Source organism: Larimichthys crocea, chromosome IV (genome assembly GCF_000972845.2).
Source record: "Larimichthys crocea isolate SSNF chromosome IV, L_crocea_2.0, whole genome shotgun sequence".
Classification (NCBI taxonomy): Eukaryota; Metazoa; Chordata; class Actinopteri; family Sciaenidae; genus Larimichthys; species Larimichthys crocea.
Genome location: NC_040014.1, coordinates 5,148,168 through 5,160,905, shown reverse-complemented (window position 1 = coordinate 5,160,905; position 12,738 = coordinate 5,148,168). Strand labels below are relative to the sequence as shown.

General features: G+C 41.7%; 2 protein-coding genes across 8 annotated transcripts; one reads left to right on the top strand and one right to left on the bottom strand.

Annotated features, from left to right (window-relative positions):
- Nucleotides 1-1,703: 1,703 nt before the first annotated feature.
- On the bottom strand, nt 1,704-3,644 carry htr1ab (5-hydroxytryptamine (serotonin) receptor 1A b). The gene has a single exon (XM_010736987.3). The coding sequence runs from the start codon at nt 3,121-3,123 to the stop codon at nt 1,873-1,875; it is 1,251 nt and encodes a 416-aa protein (XP_010735289.1). The 5' UTR covers nt 3,124-3,644; the 3' UTR covers nt 1,704-1,872.
- A 3,143-nt stretch (nt 3,645-6,787) lies between these two features.
- rnf180b (ring finger protein 180b) lies at nt 6,788-12,104 on the top strand. Of its 7 annotated transcripts, none has more exons than XM_019260233.2 (9): nt 6,803-6,912; nt 7,403-7,474; nt 7,699-7,801; nt 8,453-8,548; nt 8,755-9,510; nt 9,834-9,962; nt 10,391-10,610; nt 10,721-10,846; nt 11,638-12,104. In XM_019260233.2, exons 3-9 carry the CDS (start codon nt 7,715-7,717, stop codon nt 11,832-11,834), a joined length of 1,611 nt encoding a protein of 536 aa, XP_019115778.1. In that variant the 5' UTR covers nt 6,803-6,912; nt 7,403-7,474; nt 7,699-7,714; the 3' UTR covers nt 11,835-12,104. The 7 variants fall into 7 exon arrangements, with proteins under 7 accessions (XP_010753323.1, XP_019115778.1, XP_027134455.1 ...); XM_027278654.1 differs by having other exon boundaries at nt 6,805-6,981; nt 10,397-10,610; XM_010755019.3 differs by having other exon boundaries at nt 6,807-6,981; nt 7,406-7,474.
- Nucleotides 12,105-12,738: the final 634 nt, after the last annotated feature.

The following is a 12,738-nucleotide window of genomic DNA, read 5'->3' as shown; positions in this document are numbered from 1 at the left end:
CCCCCATATGTCGCTATGGCGACCACCTCTCTAGCATCCATCTGTGTGCCCCCTTCACAGCCTTTTTAAGATGGACTTATATGTTATGAGGTTGTGAGTGATAGAGGAAAAAAGCAGCGAGGCGCTACATGAAGCACCCCGACCACTTTAACAGCAACCTTTTCATGACCGCTCATGGATGGTGACGAGTGTGTGTGTGTGTGTGTGTCATCCATCTGTCTGTTTGCCCGCCCACCACATCCGAGACGCTTGTCCGTGTCAGTGTCACCTCCTGGAATGATGAAATGCATTTTTTTTAACTGTAATAAAGCTCGTCTTTGTTTTACAATCAGCCCGGAGACAGCAGATCCACACACACATGTGATGAGAGGATCAGAGTGCAGGTGGAGCTCAGTGGAAAACAGTTTGGAGGCTCAGGGTTCTGTGAGGACGGAGAGACATTTTCTGTTGCAGAAATCAAATTCTGTGAATTTAACACAAGAGCCAGAGTCCCACCGCGTGATACATAATGATTTTCTTTTTGACTCTGTCTGACAGGATCAGGATAAAAAATCTGTTTCAGTTTGCTCTTTATTGAAGCATGATGCTCTTTACATTGGGAGAAATATTCAAATCAAAGACACCATGTGTTTTATGAATGCACCTTTTCCATCCAAATGAAATATTCTACCTATACTGAGCAGTTTTACACACCTTTTCCCAAATATCATCCTGATATATTTGATATTTCTGAACATTTTGGGATCTCCACTGGAATTTCTAATAAAATTCCGAGAGTTTAAACAATGCTTACCTGCATGGTGGGACTGTAATGACCTTCCTACCAGTAGCTCAGTGGGGTTGAAGACTTCATTTAGCCAGAGTCTATTTTCTGCTCCGCATCCACACCTGGAAACACGGGTACTGTTTCCCCATAAATAGTTTGCAGGTGCTGACTTACAATAATCTGCATGGAAAGTAGAAACACCCTGAAGAAAAGACATTTCTGGAAACATCAATACACACACAGAGAGAGAAAAGGAGATCTGAGTGCAAACAGCAGCATGTGCGTTTTCAGCGCAGCTGTTGAACGACTCATTTCATTCTTTTAATGAGAATATATTGGATCATAACCTGGATACGAGCTTTAGCTTAATGTTGTAGATGTCAATGTAAAAGCTCCTCCATTTCTTTTTATTATATTTTATTTTATAATTGCCACAAATGGACCACCATAGCAATTTGAACACATGGAGCGAATAGCATTTAGTGTTGGGCCTGAATTAAAGGTATTTTTATTTTCTATAAACCTCTTATTAATTAATGGACGTTCAGCTATAAAATGTAAGAAAATAATGAAAAATATTCATCATAATTTCCATTAGCCAGATGTAATCAAATGTCTCCTGTTGCCTGAACAACTGTTCCAAATCTAAAGATATTCAATTTATAAGCAGATAACACTTCAGCATTTACTTTTCACTTCTAAGATGCTAGAACTGGATATTTTTTGACATTGTAGCTTCAGAAATTAATTAAATATTTAGAGAATTCTCAACATTTTTATCAGTCAATCATTCAGACAAGAACACAGTGTATTGATGTCACACACAGCACTTCCCCCCTGTTTAACACTTTTTTTGGACAACTTTAAAATCATGACTTCTGCAAAATTCTGAAAAAAGTATTTCTTTATTGAACATTACAGAACAGGATGAGGAACATGGAGCTTCAGTCAGACGATCACAGCTTTATCTATGCATAGGCTACAGGCATGTCTGGGAATATTTCAATACTGATAACAATGGTGATGATTGACAGGAATCATTACGACCCTCTTTTCAGTTTCAGTCTCATTCTGTGTTCAGAACAATCTCTGCGTGTCACTTTATTTTACGGTCTGCAGAAATGACACTTGATGATTTTCTTGAATGCGCTCTGGAAGTCTTTGTTGAAGTACGCGTAAATGATGGGGTTCAGTAAAGAGTTGGAGTAACCCAGCCAGTTAATGACATCCTCTAGCCAGCGGGGCATGTAGCACGACTCCTGGCAAAAAGGCATGACCAGGGCGACAATGAAGAAAGGCAGCCAGCAGAGGATGAAGGTGCCCATGATGATGCCCAAAGTCTTCACCGTCTTGCGCTCCCGTGCCAACGCGATCTTCCTCTTCGCCTCGGTCGCCTTCTCGTGCCTGCTCTCGAATAGCGGCACCGAGCTCGGGGTGTTTGGCAGCGGCAGGTTGCCTTTGGAGTTACTGTGAACTTCGATGATCTCCAGAGACTCGCCGTCCTCAGCGTGTTTCACCGCGCCGTTGACGCTCGGCAGTGGTCGGGGCTCCACGCTCCTTTTCCAGGTCTTGCCCTGCGCGTCTCCGGGAGTCTTTTTGTGGAACATGGCAGGGGATAACGCCAAACAAGAGTCAGACACTTTCTTTTTCTCCGTTTTACGCACAGTCCTCCTGATCCGAAACCTGGCCGCTTTGAATATCCGCCCATATAAAACCAACATCAGGGTCAGCGGGATGTAAAAAGCCCCGAATGTAGAGTATATTGTGTACCAGGGATCTTGCCTGATCTTACACTGCTTTGGGTTTGCCCTGTCCTCTGCCTTGCTGCTGGGCTGGGAGCGCATGATTAACATCGGCGGTACTGAGATGGAGAAACCGACGAGCCAGGTGACACTGATGAGGACGGCGGCTCTCCTCGGCGTTCTCTTCTTCATGTAGTCTATGGGCTCGGTTATTGCCCAGTATCTGTCCAGAGCGATGGCGCACAGGTGCAGGATGGACGACGTGCAGCACAACACATCCAAAGAGATGAAGATGTCACACGGAACCTGCCCAAGAGTCCACCGGTTTAAGACCTGGTAAAGCGCCGCCATGGGCAGTACCAGAACCGACACCATCAGGTCGGTGACAGCCAGAGAACCGATCAGGTAGTTGGCCACATTCTGGAGAGAACGCTCCAAGGCGATGGCCGCGACGACGCACGCATTCCCAAATATTGCGCACAGAATGAGCGCGCCAAGCAAGAAGGATGTGACCACCTGATAACTCAGTTTCACCTCCTCATCTTCAGGTTTAAGGGTTTTGTTGGAAGGGTTGTCAAACTGAGACCAGGCTGTCGTGTTGTTTGTGTCCTCCATTGTTGGTAAACTCGAAGTGTTTGGAGAGCTTCCGTTACTTGGTGGAGAGGCCGGTGCGCATCACACCGCCGCACCTCGAAGAGCGCATAGTGGACTGCTGGACTAGGCTGTGCAGCAGAGAGAGTCTGAACAGCGAGTGTCGGCTGCTGACGGAGAATGATGCTGCGTATTTATACCAGTGATGGAAAATGCGTCATTTGTCTGTGAGGATGTAACAGAGTCTGTCTGTTTGTACCTGCTTAGTCCGCTTCTGAGGCAGTGAAGAAGGGTATGTGGAGGGTGTTAAATAAACATTCTACATGTTTAGGTATAATATTTAACTTCAGGCTGCGAGACAATTTTTTTTGTGTGTTTTTATTTTTTATTTTTCTTGAAACAAAAAGGATTTTAACATTTCGGTGAGAAAAAAAAGTTCATCAGTTTGTAATTTGGAAATGTTCCGTTGTGTCAAATGACACTTTTGATTGATGTCAGTGAACTGATCTGCATTGTACTGACACAGTACACACAGTACTCATTTGTTTTTATGATAATAATAATATCAATAATAATAATAATAAGAAGAAGAAGAAGAAGAAGAAGAAGAAGAAGAATGGGAAATTAGTAATATATAAGTTATTAATTCATGTTTGAAGTTAATTAAAGTTACTTCACGCCAGAAAGTAGTACTCGCTTCTGTTCAGCACCACGTTCAGCGCTGTGAGGCCGTCAGGTGTGACACTGCCACCTGGCGTTAGTCCACTTTAATAACAACCTATAAAATGGTAACGTAGTCCTTTAATTTTTAGTAAGACTTACGAAACTAACTAACACAGACACAAGACTGTCACTTTATTCTGCTATCAAACATGACTACTCATATAGTATCACTGATACTATGTACACACTTACTGTCTTAATGTCACATTACTCTGACTCTCAATCCTCAATTTTCTTCTATTTAAACAATGTAGTATATTTTTTTATATAGTACTTCTGGTATACTTTGTATACACTTATATTCACTTTTACTCACAATCCTTTAACGTTTATACAGAGTATAGTACACTGGCACACATCCATCCATCCATTTTCTGTAACAGCTATTATTTTACTTTGTTATATTTTATTCATCACCTCAGTTTTTACTTTACTTTTACATTTATTCTTTTCTTTTTTTACTTTATTGTTTTTATTTCTTCAGCTTATTTTTGTCTCGCGCCGTTAGTGCAACTCGTGCTCTTAAGACAGAAACTTGAAACTGAAAATATCTGCAGTACGCAGCGACATGTCAAAGGTCAGCTTCTCTTTTCTGCTTCAATGATCAGCTGAATGCTCAGTTTTGCCAAAGCAAATTGGCAACAGTATAAATAAACAATAACTAAAGAGCATGGAGAACAAACCAGTTATGGTTGGAAAGAGTAATGCAACAAATGAATTATTAATGAATAAATATTATTTATTAATCATGAAGGTCAGGGCCATCAGGGATCTTTCCACGAGTCTACAGCAGTTCTCCCTCTCTCTCCTAATAGGACTGGAGGTCTCTCCCAGTCTCTGGACAGAGGAATTTTTGATTATGTTTGTAAAATATTGTTCTCTAAGTTTTTAATAATAAAAGTTCAGCTCTGTCTCAACTGTTCCCTCGTCACTGTGTAAACACAACCTCTCTCCGCTGAGGTGGCCGTAGTGTAATAACCTGAGCAGTTGAAGGTTAGCTCAGCCTCAGGACAAGTAGGCAGAGGAGAATTGTTTGTGGGTTCAACTCCTGACAGCACACACACCTTGTTACCACTTAAATCAGTGGGTTTGCTGATTGACTTATTTTTTTGCATCAGGTCCTCATTGGTCATTTATTGGTCTCTTGAAGGCAAACCAAATCCTTTTTTGTAATATAGCAGTAAAGATAACATTTCCCTGTCCAGTCCTAAATGTACAATGATTTGTTTCATAAGGTTGTTTTTTCACTGTGAAGCTGGTAGTGTTTCTCTATGTCTGGACTTTTTCTGAAAAATCAACACTTTAAACTCTCTTTTGTGGTGGACAGCAGATCAGCATAGGAGACACTTTATTTTTATTTTTTATTTTTATTTTCATGAACATACAATGTTAAATAGTGTGTGGCTAAAGTTACAACCGTGCCTTACTCCACACCCCTTTTCTTTATTCCAATCCTAATTGAGCATTTTACATACAAACTGATTTTACGTGTAACTTTATCTCTGATTTAGACTGAGATTGATTTAAAAAAAAAAAAAAGGCTCTTTGAAAACCCATGAAGAAAGCATACATTTTACTTTTGTGCTGTTAATGATCGGTTGCCATGTAAATGTATGGTCTGTGGTTCCGAAAATTTAGTATGCTACATAAAACCTTTCCAAGACATGAATTTAGGAAAATCCTTAACCAAACTCTCACAAACTGAAAAGTTTCAGACTGATTTAAGCACCTCATTCTTGCCTTCAGGTCCAAGGCTTCAGTTTTTGGTTTGGCCTAATTTTTCTTCTGTATTTTGTAATGAGTTTAGTCCTTCATGATTGTCTGAGCTTGTTTACTTTGTGACTTTGAAGCGCTTTATCCACATGTCTCTGTCTCTGCATGTAATTTTACCCTGTTGTTTCCATCAACTGCAGTGCAGCTTCATGAACAACAAGAGAGCTAATGTTGTATTTTAGTCATGCACATTCCATCACAAAACATCACACTTTTTATGACTCTGTGGTGGCCTCAGCTATCTTTTATGCTGTGGTCTGCTGGAGAGGGGGCAGCACGGACAGGGACAGGAAGAGACTCAATAGACTTATTAGGAGAGCGAGCTCTGTCCTGGACTGTCCTCTGGACTCCATAGAAGAAGTGGGTGAGAGAAGGATGTTAGCTAAGCTGACATCCATCATGGACAACATCCATCACCCCCTACATGACACTGTGGGGTCTCTGAGCAGCTCCTTCAGCAGCAGACTGCTACACCCACGCTGTAAGAAGGAGAGGTTCTGCAGGTCTTTCATCCCAGCTGCTGTCAGACTCTACAACACCTGCACCACCTCAATCATGTTGTAGTTTCTGTTTTTCAGTTACCACCACTACTCGCTATGGCTTTTATATATATTTTTTTCTGTATTTATATTTTCATTCTAATTACTTACCATGTGCAATATTATTTATATTATGGCCTCGTTTTTGCTCGTCTGTGCACCTGCTTGTTATTTGTCCATCTGTTTATTGTACAGGCCGTAGGATATTTCTGTCTGTTCATTGTGTTTGCTCATTTGATTTTTCTGAAGTGTATTACAGATCTTTTGTTGCTGTGGCAAGTGAATTTCCCCGTTGTGGGATTAATAAAGTATAATCTAATTTAATCTAATCTAAACAATAAAGAAGCAAGCAAACAAACAAAAATAATGACACACACAATTGACACACAATTACATAAACAAGTTTTGGGGCCACTGGTTGTCTATGACCATGAGGCGTTTAATTATAGTTTAAGGTTTAAATTAAATGTAACTTAATTTTATTACATTAATGTGTTTTATTATTTAAATGAGTAAATTTGTGATTTTATGCAAGAAATGTAAACTTTACATTACTGTTTACCTAATTTTTCTGGGTATCTTTAAGCTTTTAGAGAGTGTGTGTGTGTGTGTGTGTGTGTGTGTGTGTGTGTGTGGCTGTTTTTGGTCTAGTAGGCTTGCCGTAGTGTCCCGGTCCTTGTGACGTCACGGCCTTGCTTAAAGCGAGAGGCTGCTAAACTTTGTGATTTCCAGGCGGCTTTTCGTCGCTAACAGCTCGCAGAGTGTCCACGGCCGACAGGTAAGAGAGTTTAGACGACAGGAACGTCAACGTGAGGACTGCCGTCACCGTGTGAAAGTCACATTTGTGGTGAGAACGACGAAGGGAGAGCCTGTTGTTGTTGTTGTTGTTGTTGTTGTTGTTGTTGTTGTGAGCTAAAGTTAGCTGGTTTGTTTTTATTCCTCCGTTGAGCTGCACGAGCTAAAACACGAGAAAGAACGAGCGCGTGGAAGTTAGTTCAGATGTTTTGGGTCAAACAGAGACAGACAGAGAGACAGACACAGAGTCTTACAGTCCTCACTCATGTATCCTCACTTCACTCATCAACAGGCTGAAGTTCAGGTACAAACAGCGGGATTTCAGCCTCCAGTGAACAGTGTTCATGTCTCATGACGTCCTGTCACAGACTCAACATGTGGTAGACAGCCTGAAACCAGAGGAGGCTGTAACAGAAACACGTGTTCAGGTGTCCACATACTTTTGTCATGTAGTGTCTCATTCATTCACCCAGCAGGGTTTGATCTCTCTGAGGCTCGCTCTAAAGATAGTGCTGCAGCATCAGGTTTCCTCCTGTGTAAATACGGTAAGTCACTGCGCTCAGCTAGTCTTAATATAACTCTGGTTTGTCTTGGTTCTGTTTACACTGAGAGTTTGTATAAACACGTCTGTCTACACTCAAACTAAATCTGAACTTTTATAGGAGAAAAGTTTAGTTTTTTCCAGTATGTATGTTAGTCCAGATGTTTGTTTGTTTTTTAGTTGGTTGTGTTGACTGTGTTTTCACTCTCACATCATGATCATCCACAGCTGGGCTGACAGCTTCATGTCAGAGAGCCCGAAGAGAGGGAGAACCATGCTCCGCTGCAGGAGGTGTCGGAAAGGCATCATAGACTCGACGTGTTTGTCCACGGTGGGTTGACACTGGCTTTAAAATCTGTTGCCAGGCAACCAGGCATCAAAACTAAAAATCCGTTGTAGTCATCTGTTATGTCAGCTTAGAAATGTGACATAAAATGATGTTTAAAAGCTTTATTACAATGAACAAAATTCTTTGTAGTTTGAGTTTTGCCTGATACTAAAATGAACTTTACTACGTCTATGACCTCTGTGTGTGTGTGTGTGTGTGTGTGTGTGTGTGTGTTGTTATGTTACAGCACCTTGACCCTCATCAGCAATGATTTGTGCAACCACATTATGAAAATGACTCAGCTGCTGAGTCACTTTGAATAGCCTAGCTCGACGTTTTCAACTGTAATTCATGAAATTCATGAAATTTCATGAAAGTACTACGGCTTTTGAGGATTTCCGCTCATAGAGGCTTGGTAGCCGTCACATGCAAGACAAAATACATGAAAACATTTAAAAACTTAAGCAGCTGATCGGGTACATACGAGGCACATCGACCCAATCAGGACCACCTTAATCCACCCTCGGTTAGAGCACATCAGGGTCGGGAACTCTCAAAGATAACATCTCGTGTTGTGTGTGTTTGAGTCATAAAAAAAAAGTGGGTCTGGTGGGAGCTGTCCTGGTTGATTGTGTGTCTGCTATGTTGGAGCAGGTCGAGGCCACAGATGAGAGTTCAGCTGCAGTTTGCAGTATCTGGCACGTGAATGTTGACACGTTGCCAGAGTGGATACTGACATCAGTTCACCAGGTGAGTCTGTACTGAGAAATGATTGTGTTTGTGCCACTAGAGGAAGAATGTGTCTGTAAATATTTCTGTACTTTTGCTATTTGATTAATTCATTTTAGTATATAGTATTTTAGACAATAAATGAAAAAAATCAACAGATTTAAGAAAATTGATGAGAAAACTAAACAATAGTTACAGCTGATTATATTTCTGTGTTTTCCGTGCAGGCCCAGTGGACTGTTGGGAAACTAAACTGCCAGAACTGCGCCGCTCGTTTAGGCGGCTTCAACTTCATTAACCGCAGCGTGTGTCCCTGTGGCCGGGACGCAACCGTCCACCTCAGCAAAAGCCGCGTGGATCGTGACCACAAACACTACGTTCTCATCGTCCAGCCGAGGAGGACGAGGCCCAGGAAGGAACAGGCCGGTCTGCTGACAGATGGCTTTCAGAACAAAGAGCAGAGGCCTGAATCTAACCGGACCGCACTGGACACCTTACAGCTCAACTGTGCTGCTATCATGTCCCACAGCAGCCACGCCGAGGCCTCCAGTTCACTAACTAACAGTGAAAACACCCCGTCTTTCTCTTTCAGCCCTCTGTACTGCATCTCTCACAGAAGACGGTGCAGCTTGGAAGATGACGCCACCATCAGGTCGTCTTGTTTTTGCCCTGCAGGCCACACGAACAAGCCTGCCATCGAGGTCACGAGGGCGGAGACAGACGAGTCTATGCGGTCGCCTGTGTCGCATCCCACGAGACAGCGCTTTGACACTGACAGTGACACCTCTGTTAACGCTTTCGCCTGCCATTCACTTGTTTCCGGAAGGACACGGTCACCTCTGCGTCACTATCCGCCGCAAACAGTGGAGGACGTGGAGTCTTCTCCAGAGACCACGGCTGTCCACGAGGAGGTTTCTGATTCAGCCCTGTTCCTCAGAGGGAGATCCATCTCTGACAGTGTGGCCGAGGACCAGGAAGTGCTGGTATTTACTGTGAATTCACTTATTATAATATCATTCTATATTTTATTTTCTATATTATTTTCTGTTTTCCAGTTGTGTTTTTTTTGTTGATGACAAGAAAAATCTAGAATTTGGGACATTTTTTAGGCTCATACTGTCACTATATATATAATATAGGTACATGCCAGGAAGTTACAACACCTCAGAGAAAGATGAAGCAGTTGTGGTCTAATCATCTCTTCACAAACAATCATTAATCTTCCTCATGGATTCTGTCTGTCAGCTGTCGAATCATAGATTGGGAGAGGCATTCTTGACATTTTGTGTGTGTTTTTTACTCTCAGCCTGAAACCTTCACAGCCTCCCTGGCCTCAAACAGACTAAGCAAAAGAGAGAAGAACCGTCTGAAGGGTCTTCGGAGGAAACAGAGAAGGAGAGAGCGATGGCTGCACAGTCAGCAGGACAAGGGGCAGGTGAGAGAGCACACACAGACACTGAGGGTGTGTGTAGGGTTTATTTCAACAGCTCTTTTACAGACTCCTCAGATAAAAAAAAATCCTGGGAAGATAATATAGATAGATTTTCTGTAAGAGTTACACAGAAAAGCTAGAAAGACATAGAGGAAGCTGTTTATCAGTATGCATGAGGTTATCAACGGAGAGATACGACATTGATATCTGTGAAACATACCCAGTTGAACTACAGGATGAATACATTATACAAATTATATTTTGCATTCGAGATGTTTTAAAATTGTATGTTTTAAATATTCAAATGAGCCATTATCTAATGCGTGTGTGTGTCCGTGTGTGTGTCCGTGTGTGTGTCCGTGTGTGTGTGTGTCCGTGTGTGTGTCCGTGTGTGTGTCCGTGTGTGTGTCCGTGTGTCCGTGTGTGTCCAGGCTGAGAGTGTGAGCGGGTCACTGTTGGACAGCGAGGAAGAGGACAGAGAAGGCCTCACCTGCGCCGTGTGTCTCGACGTCTACTTCAGCCCGTACAGTTGTCAGCCCTGCGGCCACGTCTTCTGCGAGCCGTGTCTGCGCACAATTGGCAAGAACCGGCCGACAAACGCGCCCTGCCCCCTCTGCCGCACCCTCATCTCACACACAGACTTCCACAATGGTGAGCGTCCTATGGAAACACACTGTCAGGCTGCCTATGTGATACTAGTGTTAATTGATTAATAAAGAGACAAAAAACTAATTTAAACAACTACTTTGATTCCTCTTCAGAGCTCAACCAAACGGCCAAGACCTTCTTCCCCAAAGTGTACTACACCCGCAAGCAGAACTTCCAGAGGGCTCCATGTGCAAAATGGCCTCTGCCCAGCTGTCGCAAACGCTTCCACACTTTCTGGGGTGAGAACATGTTTGTATTTGTTATCTTAGCTTTTTTTTTTTTTTTGGAGTAGTTTCAGTATTAACGTTTAACCGTGAAGTCTGGATTGTTCTGAGTAATCAGTATGCTGTTTCTGAAAAGATGTGTCTCTGTATGGCTGACCTCATTTTCACACTGTCTTCATGTTGTGAACTGACCTTGTACACTGATGAAGCAGACGTTTTATTGCTTTTTTTCTCCGTATATCTTAGTGAAAATGATAAACTTAATCTTTACAGCCCTGGCAGTTCACTCCTACAAACGGCTTTACAAACAATGAAACAGCAGTCATACACATCCAGTGAGATAAACATTATTGCATATGAACTGGTTGAATGAAACTGATATTCCATCTTTTATTTGTGCGTCTGTTTCCTATTAGGAAATAAATTGCTGCCAAAATTGATAGTGTGATGAAAACTGACTTTTATAGGTTGGCAAATAATGTCCGATCTAAACCGGAAAATTAAACTGCAAACCTCTAAATTGAATGTTGTCATAATTTTAGATCATTGATGCGGGGGATAAAATGAAATGGAAGAGTAGTTGTCAATAAAATAATGATTATAGTATTATTATATAAGATTTCAGATTTAGCAATGGGTTAAATGACATTTTGGGGTGAACCCATTGCTAAATCTGAAATATTTATATAATGGGTGGACATTGCTCATTGAAAAAACAAGACCACACAAAAATTTGAACGAGCATCAGGATAGATTGTGTTAAATCACTCTGAGTACAGACGGTAACTTTATCTGTCTCACTTCAGGAGACCAGAGACAGGCGGCGATGGCAGGGAGACGTTGGCACTTTGGCCGTGGAGGTTTTACACTGGATGCTTTTGGCCTCACTGACATGCGCGGCTGGCTCTTTGACATCGGCCTGGTCATCGTCTACATCCACTCGGTCAACTGGATCCTGGCTTTGCTGCTCCTCTGTTTCCTCATGTACTACTTCTTCTTTTAAACACAAAGAGTTGGCAGTGCAGTTTTTCTTCTTTACTGAGAGCGGGTGGTTTCTCTGTTCTGGATTCGACAGTTGGATGAAGTCACAAGTCAAACCTTTATTTAAGTGGTAAAGTACCTCAGAAATAAGAGGTGGTCATGACCTACAGTACATAGAAGCAAGGAGCAGGTACTCAACATTTGCAGGTTGGAAATTTGCACAAATGGATGAAAAGTTTACAGTGTTGATTAACTGACTATAAGCTTAAATTTAATGATGATTTGAACAAAATACCTATGGTTTCATGGCTTAATTCTGGTTTCAGTGCACTAACACACCGTGAGGTGTCCTGATATGCTTAAATACAGAAAAGTACCCCTGACTGAAGCTCAGTGTTACTGTGGACTTCAAAAAAGCATTGTGCTGTGTGGTAGTAAAATCTTTGATTTATGTTAGAATAATTTGGTAATAATGGTATTGTTTATCAGAAAACACAATATTAACACCACTCAAACACGTGTCAAGTTTCCAACTGGAGCTATGGGGTAATTAGCCTAGCTTAGCATAAAAACTGTCTTGGCCTAAAGGTTAAAAAATGGGCCTACCAGCAATTCTAAAACTCAACTCAATAGTCTCAAAATGTAACTCCCCTTTAAAACAGGGTTGTTGTTGTTTTTTTTTTCCATAATCTGTTCCCTTTTAATTTTGGTCCTTTAAAATGGACCAGGCTAACCCTAACCCTATTTCCAGTCTTCATGCTAAGCTCGGCTAACGACATCCCGATTCCAACTCTGTACTTAACGCACAACTTTATTTCCCAAAATATTGAAGTATTTCTTAAATGTAGCAACAACAAAAAAATGCATCCACCCATTGTAATAATAATTTTGACTACAGGAGACTGAACTTAAAGTTTAGTCGTTAT

Coding starts and splice junctions, on each gene's coding strand:
- htr1ab (XM_010736987.3), bottom strand. CDS start 3,123: ATGGAGGACACAAACAACACGACAGCCTGGTCTCAGTTTGACAACCCT.
- rnf180b (XM_010755021.3), top strand. CDS start 7,715: ATGTCAGAGAGCCCGAAGAGAGGGAGAACCATGCTCCGCTGCAGGAGG. Junction 10,611..10,720: donor ACACACAGACTTCCACAATG/GTGAGCGTCCTA, acceptor ATTCCTCTTCAG/AGCTCAACCAAACGGCCAAG. Junction 10,847..11,637: donor ACGCTTCCACACTTTCTGGG/GTGAGAACATGT, acceptor GTCTCACTTCAG/GAGACCAGAGACAGGCGGCG.